Below are 18,086 nucleotides of genomic sequence, written 5' to 3'. Positions count from 1 at the left end.
ATACTACTCATTCTGAGACAGTTCCAATGTATTTGATATTCAATGGGGAAATACTCTGCCATATGAAGCTTTTGCTCAAATACAAATCATTTTTTATTTCTTCTATTTTGTAACTATGCAAGTGACACAATCATTATAGAAAATTTAAAGTAAAAATATATCAAATGCACATCCTTTCAGACTTCTCCCTCTGCAAATAAATATTAGAAACAAAATTTCATCATTCTGCAGTGTTCTTTACTTGCTAACTCCACTTAACAATATATCATGAACATCTTTCCAAATCAATAAAGTTAGATCTATATCTTCATTTTGATTCATTGAATAGTATTGCATTTTATGGATTACTAAAAGTATTAGGCCAGTTCCCAATTTGTGCATGTTTTAGCAACCACTTTACAGTATAGTCTCCTGAGAAAAATACAGAAAACCAGAATAAAGGAGGGGACATGATAATTAATTTGTAGTTGCACGGTTTTCTTACTAGTCAGCATTTCTTATTTAATGTTTGTTAAAAGCCAAAGTTTGTTATCTTAACGTTGCTCAATAATAAATACACGTGGGTGTGCTTTCTTGCAGTCTCAAATACGAAAACAGCTTGATCAAGGGGAAGGCACAATCCGATCTCGGTCATTCATCTTTAAATAGACAGACCTTCCTCGATGAGGGATGCCCTGACCCAGGAGCAGGGTGGAATGTTCCTGATGTTGTGATCCACAGCAGGTTTCAGATGAAAGCTAAGGATTTTTCTGTAGAAACAAATCAAAAGCAGATGCGGATTTGGACCTCTCAGAAGACACCACATTTGCTGACTCACAGAAGACTGCTGCCCTTCAAGATCCTGCCATGTCCCTGAGAATACCGAAGGCTCCTTGTTCTGATGGAGACGGATGAACCACTGCGACCAGGTGTGCTCGATCTTAGAACACGTGATGGGAGATGGTTTTTGTTTTCCCTCATTGTTGTCCCCAAGCTGGTTGACATTAGTTACCCAAAGTCCCACTCTGCACCAGGGTCAACTCATCTGACTTCCAAGTTGTGCTATTATCCAGGAAGGAAACAGCTATATATGTAGCCCGAGGTTTAGACGGCTTTTCAGAAAGTGTATTGGGATAGCAAATGTCCAAGACTGGGGCAGAGGAGCAGTGTTGTTTTTACTTTTTTTCCCCTTTATACAAAAAACAAAACAATTTCCAAAACTAAAATGGAAAATGTTTGTAGTATTTATTTTCTCTTTGTAAAAGGCTCAGATATCTACCGGGTCCTTTCTTCCCCTCTAATGATAAGCCTGTGAGAACTAAATCTCCTATGGGCTATTGGGTAAGATGATAAGGATAATGGAAGGTACAATCTTAAAAAAGCATCTTTTAGTCATTTTGGGGGAAATGCTTTAAAGAGTGAGAAAACATAAATTGAGGAAGAGTGATAAAGTAGTAACTTGTAGTTTAATAATAATTATCACGATAATTATTATTATAACAATAATAGAGCACTTGTAAGCACTAAGTTATCTTCATCCAACACTTCTCAAACAGACTGAAAGAAACTTCCAAAGTAGAGTGTGTTATAACAATCCCTTCCCCAGAGTGAGAGGGAGGTATTTGCCCAAGAGAAGAAAGATGTACCCTGCACTGCACGGAGCACCCTACACCTTATTCAAGAGGAACTTCTTTTGTCTATTGAGGGAGTAACACTAAATCCACATGCAAAGGGTAATGCTGTGTTTGTTACACAGCATTTTCAAGCCAGAACAAGGGGATTGAAATGGGGAATGAGACACTGGCATCCAGAGCTCCTAAATAGATTTTAAACCCTTCTATTATCTTTATTAATACTGCTTTTTTAGACTGAAGTTTGAAGGGAGACAAAAGTGGAGGAAGAGCCCAAAAATAAGGTTGTGGAGCAAAGCTATGATATGACGCTGCTCTTGCAGTCCAAAGGGCTACCTTGTTGAATACGTTTCTTCTGTTATTTAAACATCTAGGACTCAGAAATTACATTAAATTTTTGTATGTTTCAACAAGGTTTTTAATGTATTTTGTAATGTTTGTATCATACGGAATATAGCAAATGTCAAGTTAAAATGTATTGTGTTGGGCTTCCCTGGTGGCGCAGTGGTTGAGAGTCCGCCTGCCGATGCAGGGGACACGGGTTCGTGCCCCAGTCCGGGAAGATCCCACATGCCATGGAGCGGCTGGGTCCGTGAGCCATGGCCGCTGGGCCTGCGCGTCCGGAGCCTGTGCTCCGCAGCGGGAGAGGCCACAGCAGTGAGAGCCCCGCGTACCGCAAAAAAAAAAAAAAAAAAAAGTATTGTGTCAAGTTTGCAAAGTAAGGAGTTAGACATAAATCTTCACTGAGACGTACAGTTTTGTTTTGTTTTCTTAGATCCAAGGGTGTTGTGTAGGTAACATTGTTTTCATTTTTTGTAAAATATGTCATGTTTATTTACATTCTTTGGTTATGTTTATTAAAAACAGCATGATTTTGCTGTGCCTGTAATATTTTGCTACTGAAGTGTTTTTAATAACTGTAATTTAAAAGAAATATAACCAATTAATATCATAAATAGCAATGAAGAGTCCACTTTGGTTAGACTATGAGCTACAAAGGATTGAAAGATTCAGAGTTGAAGAAATAGTCCCCGTCCTCAAGGAGTTTTCAGTTGAATATGGAAAAGATAAGAAATACATCCATGACGACGTACAGAAGTAAATACGATAAATACTTCAAGTGAGGCACACAAAGCTATATGATGGAGTGGGCTTCAGCTGGGATAAAGCCATTGTTTGGAGGGTTTTGACATGAAAAGGGCGATCTAACATACACCATGCAATTAGTACTACCCCAGATGCTTTACCTGCTCTCTTTACCTGTCTCAGCCCTGAAAAGTGATCATGATTTCACCCCGAGGGATCTCAGGGAAGGGCCCTAGGACGAGGGAGGATGATTCGTGCCAAATCGGAGTGGGGCTGTTTGGGAGAATAGCTGTCTGTGTCAAGCTCTGTCGCTAACAGTATGTGCTCATCATAAAGTACCTCAAGACACAGCCGAAGGATTAGCAGTTATTCTCAGAAACCCCCCAACCCCGGGAAAATCTTGCCCCGCAGAAGCACTGCTGCCTCTGGACCAGGAGAGCCCTGCTCAACGGTAAGATGGCTGTTACTGCCTCGGAGGGAAACCCGTCCCTATTCCTGGGCCACTGGACAGGAGGACACTCAGCAGGCCACAGGCCTCTCTCTCCAGCCCAGGGCACTCGGGAGACTGGGCTCTTTGGTCCTTCCCTCTCACTCACGCTCGGGGTGCAGGTCAGGGAGTTACACTGAGTCCCTGTTTCAGGCAGAGAGCAAGAGAATTATTACAGGATGAATATAAACTCTACTTCCCTCCTCTCTACTGCTACTTCAGGTCAACTGCAGCAAACTTGTAGTTTTGCCAAAGTCTTCCCAGCCACATTGAGCCTACACTCTGCTCAACACGATTCAGGCTGTCTGGGCATGACGTCGAGCAGAGCTTCTTAAATTATCTATGGAAAAGGGCCAGATTAATTTTCTTTTAAAATTTATTTTCTATCACAGACTGGGAATTTGTAAAATCCAATACGTTATTAGAACACTGAAGTAAAAATACAACTATCACAATCCCAGTTTTTAAATCAAATTCAATAGACATGGTATGTCTGCTGTTTTTTAAACCCTTAACCCTCAACTTCTGTAACTTATTTTGTACTAACAAACAGAACAGTCCAGTCTGTGGACATTTCAAGTAGGTCTGGCTAGTGGACAGCCACGTAAAATAAAGCAAGAGCCTTCTTGAGAAAGAATTCATCTTGATGCTGCTATGAAGGTATTTCATAGATGTGCTTAATAACATCTACATTCCCCTGAATTTATATAAAAGAGGTTATGCTCCATAACATGGGTGGGGCTCATTCAAGCAGTTGAAAGGCCTCAAGAGCAAAACTGGGGTTTCCATGGGGAAGAAATTCTCCCTGTAGACTGCAGCCTCAGCTCCTGCCCGAGATTTTCCAGGCTTCTGGCCTGCCCTGCAGATTTTGGGGCTTGCCAATTTCCAAAATCAGGTAACCAGTCCCTTGAATTAAGTCTAATTCATGTATATATCCTACTGGTTGTTTTTTGGTGAACCCCAAGTGATACAACTTTCTTTCCCAAATACCTCATCACCATTTTATTATAAATTTTGTTGTTTGCTGAAATATTTTATTTAGTTAACTTTATCACTTTTGGATAGTTAACAATTCAATAAGTAAAGTTTACAGTGAAAAGGGTCGCTCCTGGGAACCCTGTCCCCCAATTACCTAGTTCCACTCCACCCACGTTACCACATTCTGTGCATCTTCAGAGATACCTATCATATACAAGCAAATATGAATATACATCTATATTTTTTCTTCCTATACATAAGTTGTAACATAGCACACAGTTTCACACCATGCTTTTTCTTCTGAACATTATGTTTGGGAGATCATTCCATCTCAGTACCCAAAGTCTTCTTCGTTCTTTTTTCCATTGGGCAAATGTAGAAATTTCTTTAACCAACCCTCTATGATTAGGGTGAACATATAATCTATCTAAAGTGGGACCCTTCAGAGTTGAAAGGAGCACTAATAATTACACCGAGAACAGCAGGTATAAAATGGCATTGTTACAAAAAAAAAAAAACAGGTCACCTCATCTATGATGGATACTTGTTTCCAATCCTTTAATGTTATTAAATTGCAATGACTATAAGTATATACTTTTCACACATCCATATGCATCGGTAACATGAATATCTAGAAGTGGAATTGTGGGCTTTTGTGTCAATTTGACTCAACATGGGGTGCCCAAATTAAATATTTTGTCTCTGTGGGTTCTCTTTCTCTGGAGAATCCTAATACATTGGGTAAAAGGTTATGTGCACTTGAGATTGGTAGAGATTGCCAAGTTGTCCTATTTAGAAGGATATAACAATTCACACTTCCATCAGTAGGGCATAAAGAATGTCTGTGCTAATTTTTTTTTTTTTTTTGCAGTACGCGGGCTTCTCACTGTTGTGGCCTCTCCCGTTGCGGAGCACAGGCTCCGGACGCACAGGCTCAGCAGCCATGGCTCACAGGCCCAGCCGCTCCGCGGCATGTGGGATCTTCCCGGACCGGGGCGCGAACCAGTGTCCCCTGCATCGGCAGGCGGACTCTCAACCACTGCGCCACCAGGGAAGCCCTGTGATTTTTTAATAAACCTTTCCCAATTGACTTATGATGTCATCTTCACAATGTTTTAACTCCTCATATGTATGTACTAAAGTCTGTTTCTGGGTTGTTCTGTTCTACTGATCTGTCTAGTTGTGCACCTGATGTAGTTTTACACTATCCTTTAAAAATAATCTATTTTTATATTACCTTTTCAAAAATTCCTTAGAAGTTTCAACTTATTTTTCTGGATGAACTAAAGAATAATTTAACTATTATACCCCTTAAAATAGAAATTTTAATAGTAGCAGTGTTCACCATGCAAAGGTTAACTATCTCCATTTATTAGTTCTCTTTCCTGTGGTGGGTATGAATGTATGTAGGTATACATATAAAATTACCAGTAATTACAATTTTGGTCACCTCATTTATAAAAGACTTTCTTGCTTCATGCATCACTGCATTGGCAAAAACTTCCTGGACACTGTTAAATAATAATCTGGATAATGGGAATTCTAGATTTTAATGGATGTGTCTAATGCTTCATTAGGTTATAACAATTAACTATTTATAGCATGCTGCAGGTAAAACATATCTCCTGCCTCTATTTCTTTGTAAAGGCTGTTGTTCTTGCCCAATTTAAATGCCCCATTCTGTGTTTTCTATAGCATCCTGTGCACAGCTTCATCACAGCACTTCCTATACCTGTTCCGTTTACTAAGCTGTACATTCTTTAAAGATAGGTACCACAATTTAGTCTCATATTTGTAGAGGATGGGAGAAGAGAGGGAAGGAGGGAGGAAGAAAGGAAGGCAAGAAGGAGGAGGCAGACACAGTGCCCGGCTGATCTTACTGTACAACTTGAGAGACTGCATTCGTACACGTCATGTAAAATGCACTCCTGGAGCAGAGAAATATGATGTACACTGTGCTCCTTAGAATTCTGCAATGTGGTAGCGCTAGTGAATGGCGCACAGTAGGTGCTCAATGCCAGGTACCAGTGACAAACTCTGATTGTCAAAGATCCTAGGAGGAAATTAACAACCTTGAATGGACTGCATTCCTGAAAATGAAAAGCACATGCTAGAACTGTGATACCAATTTCAGAGATTAAATTAGGCTCATGGATGAGGTTTATTTTCCAACTCACAGTTTATGTTAGGTAAAACGGTCTCCAAACCAGATGTGAAACAGTCACTTATTCGTGTGGCTGAAAGAGTGAATTAAGTTAATTATAGTCTTTAAACGTTTGAAAATAGTCTGGGGGAAAAAAACCTACATAGTGCTCAAACTGTACTTCTAAAAATACTATTTTATTTATACTCATGTATGAAAAAAAAGGGCTATACTACTATGTTTACATACATACCAATATTGGAAACAATTCAATAATGAATCACATCTAAATTTTATAAAGAATACACAAACATTAAAAAACACTGATTGGTTACAGAAAGCAGAGTGGAAGAAAAAAACATTAGCTATCATTTTCATTTCCATTAAAGAGCAGCACCCTCTGAGAAGAATCAAATCAGTTAGTAATACTCACCTATACTGCAAAATAATATATACAAAGGAAAGTTAGTGATTGTACTGATTCTATTACTTTTACTAAGCCATTTTATCTTCCTCTCAATGCAAATAAAATAATATGAAGAAAAATATGTCCTCACTATTCACAATAAAAAGAGTCTGCTTCATTCTGCAGGCCTGGCATATTGTACAATAGGGAGCACTTCATGGCTCAAGTGGATCAAAGTATCATTTTGATTCTGAGCCACCGAATAGAATCTCATGCATATTTGGTGACTGGACTAACTCCATAGGAGCTGTGATAGATTGAACCATTTCTGTGGAATCCCCAGATCTCACAAATAAGAAAAGGCCCTACACAAGAAAAGATAAGAATCAATCTGTCCGTAAATTCTATCTATAGGCTCTTTCTCTAATGTAAGGTGGAAAAAGGGGCCCTTTCTTGAGTACATGGATACAAGTGTTGTTGTGGTCTAAAGATTGCTGGATTGATACTGTCTGATATAATGAAGATAAGGTATACACAGAAACCACTGCCAGATTAAGAAACTTCCACAACTTGTCTCAATTCTTCAAATAATGGAGCAAGTTCCTTTTCTAGGCTGACAATTAGTCCTAAAACAAAGGGATTAAGAAAATTTGAACATTAGAAAAATGTTTATCAAAATGTATAATACTAAAAAAGTAAGTGAGACATAGTTCATTCTCCATTACTAAAACATACTTAAAACAAAATATTGTAATTCTAAATAATCAAAAACCCATATTCATTATGAAGTTTATTTTTATCATCTATTAACATAAATAAATGAAAATATTTATATGTATTAGAAGATGTAAAATGAATTACATATGTGCTATAATTTTGTTAGTTTTGAAAGGAAAACTTTAATTTATACCTTATTATTTCAAAATCTGCACTGATTCAGGAATAATACACATGATTTTTACTAAAAAAAGGTATACTTTTTTCCTGAGCCAATTTTAATGAACTTTATCAAGATAGGTAGATAGCAAAGGAATAATCAAATATTTATTATATAAATTCAATAAAGCTAAGATATAAATGGGTATTTCAAATGAAAACAATAATTTTAAAGATGCTTGGTAGGAGTATAAAACATACACTGAAAGAAACAAACTAGTCTAGAAATTAGCTTCTCCTTAGTTTACCCGAGTAGAAGGCTATATATATCTTAAATACTGCTTGTTTTATGCTCAAATAAAGATCTTCCTCTGTCTCACAGAGCATTAAAAGCATCTGGGATTCTCAAGGAAATGTTCTAAGTATCAATACTAAAATACAGTTCTGCACATTATCATAATTTATAACAACTGATGATTTTATCACATGACTGATTTATCAGAACTGAGGTTTAATATACTTAAAATATTGACACCACTCCCATCCTATACAATTTATAAAGTGTTTTCACATATGATATTTTATAGCTTCAGAACATTTAGAAATGGAAGAGACCCAATAGATTATCAAATCTAAACCCCTCATTTTAAAGATGAGGAATCTAAATACAGGCTTCAGTGACATAGCTGGAAACAAAGCAGGCTCAAAGAGCTTGGAAAGAGAAAAAACAGAAAAGGAATGCATAACAGTTCTAACAGTGGTGAAAGCTGAAGGAGACAGACCTTAAAAAAATTCCACTTTAGCCAAAAGAGGAAAAAAATTACAATTCAACTGAATACTGTCATTATTTTACATGAAAATAGACAGTGAAGGCTACTGGATACAATGAGATCTTACTATCCTCTTTAGAAAGTACAGCTTCCCAGTGTTCGTCCTCAAATTCTTCCACCCTAAAGAAGAATGAGTATATTCATCCTAGTCACACTCTTTAAATTCTCAATCACATTCATCTTGCCCACTATTGTTCAACATTTTATAGATTGGTCTATATGGAACTGAACTCATCCTTGATCGTTTTTACGTGTTCTGTTTGGTTATCTTCTCTACTCTTCTTTGTTTTCTTAAACTGTTGTAACGTGAGCAAGATATAGCATTCAAGAGGTGAAGATAACATTTAGTTTTCCTTTCTATCTTAAACGATCACTTACCTATATATACACTGTCTCATTTGAACTAAAAAATAAGCGCACAAGATCGAGAAAGCAGACATTAGCTCCATTACACAGATACGAAAAACACAGTTCAGAGAAGTTACACTTCCAGAGATCAAGGAACAGATGGTAGACTGGGCCATGAATTTAGGTTTTCTTACTCTAAATCTGCTATTCCTATCATATTAGACTGCTCAGATATGGTATTATAAAGAATTAAAAGCCGTATTAAAACACACCTGTATTAGCATTGCTGCTGGCTATGAAACTCACCACCAAAGGTAAACGATTGAATTGAACCACCTAAAAAGAGAACAAGATCTAAATAATATGTTACATAGTGAAAAGGTAGTGTAATTCAGATGAAATATCTTCATCTTCCAAAAAACTTTAAATGGTCAATGTGTAAGATACTAGCCTAACATCATGGTATTACATCATGAAAACATGCAACAGTGAAAATAAGTATTTCCATAAAACAGGCTTACTGATTATCTCCTAGAGACATTAATACCACTTAGCCTGGAAAGTTTTAAGGTGGGGCTGTGTCTTCATCTTTTTTTATCTTCTAAAGCCCTGCAGAGTGTCAATTACATAATAGGGTCTCAATAAATATTTGATAAGCAAATAGGTCAAAGCAGTATTTCTCAGTCATTCAAGTGGTTATAACTTAATGATCTTCTGCCTCCTCTGAACCACTATAATTTAAATTAATTTAAATTTAAATTAACTTTGAATCAACTATCTTTTTAAAAAATTTAGCTTCAACCTAACCCTTATTGGCTAAATTAAAGGTCAGATGGGCTGGTTATCTCTTGCCTAAAAGACATTAAAATATATAACTTTTAAAATAAAAAATGTCACTTATGTACCATCAGTAGTACATGACATACTCTGGGAAACATTGTTCTAAAGTAGAAGTGATTAATTTATTCTAAAGAAGAAAATCCAGCTGGAGGTCAAGAGATATGTAGCAACTAATTTCTTTCCCACAAATAATAACCTCACTTATTTTATATATTTCAAACCAAATGAAGGAATTAGTAGTGATAACAAATTTAAATAACTTATCATTTGACTTTCAAGGAAAATTCTGCATCTGTCACCACCACAATTAAAAAAGTGTGGGGCTTCCCTGGTGGTGCAGTGGTTGAGAGTCCGCCTGCCGATGCAGGGGACACGGGTTCGGGCCCTGGTCTGGGAAGATCCCACATGCCGCGGAGCAACTGGGCCCGTGGGCCACAACTACTGAGCCTGCGCGTCTGGAGCTTGTGCTCCGCAAGGGGAGAGGTCTCAACAGTGAGAGGCCCGCGCACCGCCATGAAGAGTGGCCCCTGCTCGCCGCAACTAGAGAAAGCCCACGCGCAGAAACGAGGACCCAACACAGCCAAAAATAAATAAATAATTAATTAATTAAAAAAAAAAAAGTGTGTCATTTGAGAAATCACAGTTGTTAAATAAGCTAAGGGCACCATCTACTGGAGGGAATAGTGACCTGACTTACCCTTTTTAGGATAACATATACTTTACTACTAAATCTTCTAATCTAATTTTCTATATTAATTAATTCCTGAAATGTGAAAAAAATTACTACAGTTTAACATAACCAATTTGAAGGTTAAGATTTTATAATTCCATCCCCTTCGAAACTAAAATTTAGAATTATAAAACAAACTACTTTATACAGAAGACATAATAATAGTTGAAATCATCAGCAAACCATTTGATAATTATGAACTTACCTGGTAGGTGTTATAGTAACAGATGATACTCTTATTTTTTGAAAGTCCAAGCTTGCTCCCTTGGTCTGTTGCAAGGGCAAAAGTAGACAAGAAACCAGGTCTCAAAGCATGCTCTGGAGCATTATCATTGGCCACTGGAAATATAAATGATTTAAGTAAAAATTATGCAGGAAATATGGTAGGGAAAAGATCTAGAGCACTTTTTTTTAACATAAACCTGTAAAAAATGGAGCACAATGGTTATGCTTCACAATACAGAAAATCATATTACTAACTGGGTCTCATCAATTTAGGTGGGAAAAACCACTCAGCCAGAAGTTAAGTGATCATATCTAAGGGAAGAAATGCTGGTTCTCACAATTTTTTAAAATTTTCAAATGAATACTAATTGTTTCCATTTTCTTAATATCTAACTTAAAACACAGATTATGATTATCAGTACAATTAATAAATTGAATGTTTTGGTTAACTGAGAGCAAAGCTAGAATAGTAAAAAAAAAAAGCTTCAAAAACCTTTGCTCTTATAAAACCCACAGAAGTATCTTTTGTAGATGATAATAATTCTACAACTGGCCATGTGTTTTAAGTTTCTTTCACTCATGAAAAGGTCTAAGTGGAGTTAGTTGTACCAGTAAGTGCTGAGCTTAAGGGCTTTTAACACAGCGATCCTCAGAAAGAACATGAGAACTGGAAAATCTCTGAGATTACTTTCTTCAAAGCCCTCATTACAGAACTGAGAAAAGGTAAGTGACTTGCCCATGGCTACCTATGTTCTATGCTGGGTTAGAAAGCACACTGGATCACACATCAGGAGATGATGGGTTCTTTGCCTATCTTGTCACTGACGCATGTGCAACTTTGGACTGACAATGTATTCTTTGTGCTTGACCATTTTCATTTATAAAATGAAAGAACTAAATTAGCTAATTTCTAAACTTTCTTTCAATTCTAAAGTCTGAAATTATCTGACATATATGATAACCCCAGGTGGAAAATAAATTGTAAACAAAATATGCAGAACATTATTTACTCTTTCTGTGACATATATACTTTAAAAATAAGGTAAAACTCAGGCAAAAAGAAATCCTTTTCTTTCTTTTTTTTTTTTTCCTTAGGTTAACCAGTTCTTCTTTAGGCAAAAATTATTGTTAGATTCTGGTAAACTAAAGTAATTGTGCAGTTAAAAGTTTTTCAAAATCTTACTTCCAGTAAGGAAGCAGAACAAGAAAGAGTAAACAAAACAATAAATTTATGTTAATTCAAATGTATGGATGTTTATCCTAAAACTACTAGCAATACTGATAAAAAACATATATTGGGGGAGTCTGTGTGTATAATATATCTAGCTGCATATATGCCCACTCTCATCACTTAGATTTACTAATCGTTTACATAAAATGTCTTTAATGGGAAACTGGGTTTGTGATGAATCCATGCTTAAACTCTGGACGATATCGTGATACATTTGATATATAATAAGTTACTTAAGATTCCAACCCAGCCTTCAACACACAAAAGCAAACATTTCCTCCCAAACTAAGACCATCTCCTGAATGTATTGAAATGGTTTATTTTATGCTTGCCTTCTATATTACTCAGATATAAATACATTTTTATTCAAAAGCAAACAGGACACTGGCATGTAATTGCTCCATTTTACCTTTAATGACAGGCACTCCATCTCTATCTGACACAACAATAGCATGGAGCCCCTCAACACTAGAAAGAAAACAAAAAGTTAAAATATTATAAAACATTTTCTCAAAATACGTACCTTCAAAGTCATAATGGTAATTTTCATGTATTATTTCTGAAAAACCATGGGAACTCAATTATTGATATAAGCTCCTATAACATGTTTGCCAAAACTCTTCCACCATAACAAGCAAAAAGAGACACAGTTGCCTTCACACAACTTATAATCTAAAAGGAGAGCAGCTATCATTCAGATCACCTCATGCAAATATAAAACTACAACTTGGGAAGTGCCATTAAGAGATATGTGGGGATACGTAAGCCTATAAAAGGGGGGTTGATTCAGACAGGTGGGTCAGGGAAGGCTTCCTTGAGGAAGTGGTATCTCAGCTGAGATGCTATGGTACTAAGAAAAGAGGGGCAGAAAGATCATTGTAAGCTGAGGGAACAGGACAGAAAGAATGGAGGTCATACAGCAATCCTTTCAGCCACGCCTACACAAAAAGTAAGCAGAATGGTTAAGTCTACAGCTGTGAAGTTAGAAAGACCTGGTTTCCAGTTCAGAGTCTGGTGCTTACTGTTTAAGCTACCTTGCGTCAGTTAAAAAACCTCTAAGTCTCAGTTAATCTGAAAATGGGGATAAGTGTACTTATTTGGCTACTGTGAAATTTAAAAAATAATGCATGTAAAGCAGAGGGTGGGTGGTACATAATTAACATTCAAAAATATTAATTAACATCAATGTTGTCACCTGTGCACACTGAGAATGACATAATTTATCCATGCAGTTTAAATACTAAATTATTAGTGAGAATCCCTAGAGCACAAAAATGTTGAAAATTATAATGGGGAAACATCCTCAAACTTTCATCATTTACAAAGGACCTATAGCCCCTTAAGTATAACACAAAGCCTACAGTCCTGTAACTACAGGCACACCTCATTTTACTGGGCTGCACTTTACTGAGCTTTGATAACCCTGCACCGAGCAGGTCTATGGGCACCATTTTCCCAACAGTATGTGTTCACTTTGTGCTTCTGTGTCACATTTTGATAATTCTCACAGTATTTCAAACTTTTTCATTATTACCATATTTGCTATGGTTATCTGTGATAAATGATCTTTGATGTTACTATTGTAATTATTTTGGGGTGCCACAAACCATGTCCATACAAGATGGTGAACTTATCTGATGAATGTTGTGTATTGTGACTGCTCCACTGACTGGCGGCTTCCCCACCTCTCTCCCTATTCCCTGTGACATAACAATATCGAAATTAGGCCAGTTAGTAACCCTACAATAGCCTCTAAGTGTTATAGGGAAAGGAAGAGTCACACATCTCTCATTTAAGTCAAAATCTAGAAATTTGATAATTAAAACTGCTTTGGACAGTTCCAGCTTGGATGGTCATTTTTATGGCCCTGCCCTACTGTGCACAGCTGAGGCTACTGGTACGGCTGATCATTAGGTTGAGAACAGAATCGGCAGCTTGTCTTTACAGTTGCCAGTACTAGGAGGGAGACAGTAAAAATGAATCTAAGTATCATATTAACATAAAGTCAATGGTGACAAATAACACTTCAGTAGTGATTTCTTTCTGAGTAGAGAAGAATATAGATAAATCAAAACTAGAAGATAATACTAATTTCAAGTGCTCTGTAATCAGAGTAAAGGCACAAGCCTAGGCAAACCACACAAACCAATTTAGGCAAAAATCCAAACAAGTGTTTTTTTTTTTTCTTTCCCCACCTATGTAAATTGACATCTAAAACCTTTTTAACATCAAACAGATTCGGAGAATAAGAAATAAAAAAAAAAAAAGGATCTCACTACATATTCTGCTATACTAATTCAAAGGTTATTCAATTCTTCTGGAATGTGAGAATGGATGTCTCAATATATTCCTCTCTTTCAAGCCCTTAACTCTAAGGTATCATTTTACATTAAACTAAATGTGAATTTTAATTCAACTAAAGTGACAAAGTCCTTTGAATCAGTAAAATACCTAAAAGGAAGTCACTGTCCTCAACACAAGAGCCTAATTTACAAAATGGTACATCAAATGGACTGTGGGCAGGTGGAAGAAAGCCTTGTGATTTTTCCAAGTATGAGCTGCTAAGTCTAGCATTTTCCGGTTATGTAGACTCAGCAATTAGGTCTTACAAGCAATGTGAAAAATAAAGGCAAATTCTTAGGTTTTTTTCCCCTTGAAATTACTCCAACTACGTCAAAGTATAATCCAGTAAATCGCTATGAAAGAACTCTAAAGTGGCAAGAAATCTGGGTTCTAGCCCTCTGGCATTCACTAGCTGTTTAACCTCAGACAAGTCATGTAACTTCTCTAAGCGCTCATGTTGTTTATCTGCAAACTCAAAGCACATCACTTGTGCTACATAAGATTATGTTAGGTATTTGAAAGTGCTGAATAATAGCATAATACACATATATTAGTCTAAGATAAACAGAAACAAAATACTACATAAAATTAACATATGTTAAGCAGAATTTATTTACTAACAAATTAGTAATTTTTTACCTTGGTAATTTTTTGTACAGGAATCGTTTTAGGTCCTGAAAGAGAATATAAAAAATCGTATTATAATAATAATGCCTTGTACTGGTTCTCTAGACACCGTCCTATCCACATCTCAGGTAACTTAAGTATTCATTCATAACCATTCTTGCTTGTGTTCTTTCTCTTTCTGATTTTGATGCTTTAACTAGCTGTGTGATTTCCAACAAGTTAACTAACCTTTTTCTCTAAGCCTCAGTTTCATTATTTGTTGAGTAGGGATAATTATAGAACCTACATCATAAGATTGTTATTGAACTTTATTGATACGATGCATGTAAAGTGATTAGCATATCCAGAAGTGGAAACACAAATACATATTAGCAGTAATATTAGATCATACTTTTCATACTATTGTACATCTTCTTGTTGCTAACTTTGTGTTCACTTGAGAATATATTATGAACATCTTTCTATATCCACAGACTTTCTAACATCACTTTAACAGTCTTGGGTAAGTTGACAAGCTTCTCTGAAACTCAGTTTCCTCGCATGGCTAAAGACAAACCACAATGTGTGTCAAGTGTTTAGCATGGAACACAATTACGACTAAAGAAACAGAAGACTACATTGTCTCATTACACTCTCTCATCTGGGAGTTTCATTGACAATCCCGGCATCAATCATGAGCTCTACATAGGTAAATCAGACTGATTTGGCTCCTTAATCCCTACTATTCTCCAAACCTGGACGTTCACTTTATTTCATGTTATCACCATCAGCTTACCTTTGCACACACTATCACAAAGCTCAACTCATCACTTTTCATCCGAAATCCAGATTTCCCCAATCTCTTCTTGTTTCCACTAATGGCACTACCAATCCCTGTTACTTACTCAGCTTTGAAACATAAAGTAATATTTAACCCAAAACTCACATGTATCACTTTAAAAATCACTTGTGAAGCCAAATGTTTTTAAACTGATGTTCTTCTCTCCTTTCCAAATGATGTTACAGTTTAGGTTCAGTTTACTGTTTATGACTTACACTGGCCTCCCAATTGGTATGACGGTCTACCATTTCTACCCCACACATTTCTACACAATGCCAATAATCGTATTATTCTCCTTCTCTAAATCTATAGTTGCAGTGATTCTCAACCCTGGCTATGGAAAACACCTGGAGAGCATAAAAATAACTCTGATGCCTGGTTTGGAGGGGCTCCCCACATGATTCCCTGTGCAGCCAAGATCAAGAATCAATGTTTGAATGGCTCTCCACTGTTTACCAAATTATGTACAAATTCTGTAGACATCTGAGGCTCCCGACAATATGGTCTACAACTAATTTTACAGTCCTGCTTCCTACCACTCCCTCATACACTTCCTCAGCCGCAGCTGAAATGGATTATTCACAGCTCCTCCACATACATCTTTTCCTTTCCTATCTCTAACTTTGCTTATGCTATTCATTCTACTAGTAATACCTTCTCGGCCTTTAAAAAAAAAAAATGCTACTCATCATTTAGAGCTAATCTCAACCACCAAACACTCCAAACCAGCTTTCCTGATAAAGACAAACCGAGGCAATCCCTCTCTCCTTTGAATTTTTACACAATAATGTATGCACATGTATGATCACTTGCTTACTATACTTTTTTTTTTAACTTTAGAAACCCTTAAGGAAAGAAATCATACCTTAGTCATCTTTATTTCTCTCACAGCCCTTACTACAGCAATCTTTTCAAGGGAGATGCTGAAAAGAATTTAGTGATTTGATTATGCCTGGAGAATAAGGCCTCAAAAATATAATGGAAGACACCCAAAAATGGAGTGATAAAGGCATAAAAAGTTGCTAACTGTTGAAAAACAATCTTGCAACCTAAACAGAAAAATCCGATTCATATTGCTGTTGAATGACCATTTAGTGTGCTGGTTAAGAGCACGGGCTCTGGAGCCAGTCTGCCTGGGTTGCTATCTTGACTCCACAACTTCCTAGTTGTGTAACCTGAGGAAGTCACTTGATCTTTCTGTGCCTTAGCACCCTCATCTATAACACAGGGATAATAATAATAGTGCCTACCTCATAAAAGTTACTGTAAGAATTAAATGAGTGTATGTTCAAGGTTCCAAAGAATGTTTAGCATGTATGTCAACAAAATAACAGTATGTAAACTATAAACAAACACAGACGTTAACAGTATTAATCACCTGCTGTTTCTAGGAGTGAAGTTCTCTAAATTTAGAATTTTGCTTGTATTGCTGTGCTAAAGAGGTGTTGGTTATAAATCATCTGCAATTGCTACAATAAGCTCAGAGAGACGTAACACTTACTGGAAAAAGATTCAGAGCAACAAACCATCATTTAGAAATCGAAATGGTAGATATGCAGAGCTTCTCTCATGCCCGCAGAACTGGGGCGTGGGAAAAAAAAAAATCTTCTCAACCTCAGGCACCTTAGAGTCCTCCAAGCCCATTCCAGGCAGAAACTCGGGACCCCGCAAACTACTCAAATTAATCTCTCACTTCGGATCCTAGAGAAAATAATGAAGTGGAGGGAAGCGCTAAAACGAAACAAATTTGTACTTGGGAAGCGCTACCTCTCCCCGCCCTCTCTCTCCTTCCTCTTGTGTAAACTCACATCCGCCATGATGAACCCCTTCCTCTCGCAGGATCAGTCTCCACGCCTGAAAAAGAAACTCCTGATGACTCTCCTCTCACCACTTCCTCGCCCTCCCCACCTCCAACCCAATACGCGGGGTCAGCTTTCCTCAGGGTCAGACAAGGATCCGCGACTCCAGGGCTCGTGACAAGGAGGCTGAAGGCACTCGGAGTTTCCACATACCCAGACGGGTAACCGAGATGCCTAACCTCAGCCCACTTCACCCTCTCACACCCAAAACTCAGGCCTAAAGGGGAGGCGAAAGGGGCGTCCTCTCTTCCGTCTCACCGCCCGCGCCACCTGCGGGCCCAAGCCTAACACGGGGCAAACTGGCTCCAGTTACCTGCGTTTCTGGGCTGCCCGGTTCCCTGAGCTGTCACTTCAGACGACAGCTACTGACACAGGTTCCTCCAAAAGCCGCTGTCACGTGATTTGTAACCGCCTCCGTGCTCCAGGAAGCACTTCCCAGACCTCCGACCCCGGGGACGCCGGATTTCCGGGGAGGTGCTTCGGCAAAAGGGAGCGCGCAGCCGCGCGACGCGCCCAGCCCGACCCCTGCCCCCCAACCCAGGGGCTGCTTCCTGCGCCTGCACAGAGACCCGGACGTCGCGACCTCGGCTGTCGGATCGAGATTCCTAAGAGATCGCTGAGCCGTGAAGACCCCTGGAAAACGCAAG

General features: G+C 37.7%; 2 protein-coding genes across 5 annotated transcripts in view; one reads left to right on the top strand and one right to left on the bottom strand.

The window, feature by feature from the left end:
• The window catches only part of DAPP1 (dual adaptor of phosphotyrosine and 3-phosphoinositides 1), a 59,431-nt gene extending 57,242 nt beyond the window's left edge, over positions 1-2,189 (top strand). The window contains exon 9 of the mRNA XM_079920639.1: positions 580-2,189. Coding sequence (XP_079776765.1) covers positions 580-648 — 69 coding nt within the window. The 3' untranslated portion in view covers positions 649-2,189. The remainder of the gene's footprint in view (positions 1-579) is intronic.
• Positions 2,190-2,315: 126 nt separating this feature from the next.
• On the bottom strand, positions 2,316-17,877 carry LAMTOR3 (late endosomal/lysosomal adaptor, MAPK and MTOR activator 3). Of its 4 annotated transcripts, none has more exons than XM_079920106.1 (8): positions 17,753-17,877; positions 17,389-17,434; positions 14,773-14,807; positions 12,200-12,258; positions 10,540-10,673; positions 9,037-9,100; positions 8,484-8,536; positions 2,316-7,336 (listed from the first exon to the last, which is right to left on the bottom strand). In XM_079920106.1, exons 2-8 carry the CDS (start codon positions 17,395-17,397, stop codon positions 7,331-7,333), a joined length of 360 nt encoding a protein of 119 aa, XP_079776232.1. In that variant the 5' UTR covers positions 17,398-17,434; positions 17,753-17,877; the 3' UTR covers positions 2,316-7,330. The 4 variants fall into 4 exon arrangements, with proteins under 4 accessions (XP_079776232.1, XP_079776231.1, XP_079776230.1 ...); XM_079920104.1 differs by lacking the exon at positions 2,316-7,336 and adding an exon at positions 16,446-16,503 and having other exon boundaries at positions 7,627-8,536; XM_079920105.1 differs by lacking the exon at positions 8,484-8,536.
• Between the last annotated feature and the right edge of the window lie 209 nt (positions 17,878-18,086).

This window comes from Stenella coeruleoalba (genome assembly GCF_951394435.1).
Source record: "Stenella coeruleoalba genome assembly, chromosome: 4".
NCBI classification, from domain to species: domain Eukaryota; kingdom Metazoa; phylum Chordata; class Mammalia; order Artiodactyla; family Delphinidae; genus Stenella; species Stenella coeruleoalba.
The sequence above is the reverse complement of the archived record's forward strand: the minus strand, read 5'-3'. Positions and strand labels throughout refer to the sequence as shown.

Coding starts and splice junctions, on each gene's coding strand:
- LAMTOR3 (XM_079920104.1), bottom strand. Junction 9,101..10,539: donor GTTACTATAACACCTACCAG/GTAAGTTCATAA, acceptor TTCTCTTTTTAG/GTGGTTCAATTCAATCGTTT. Junction 8,537..9,036: donor CAGCAGCAATGCTAATACAG/GTGTGTTTTAAT, acceptor ATTCTTCTTTAG/GGTGGAAGAATTTGAGGACG.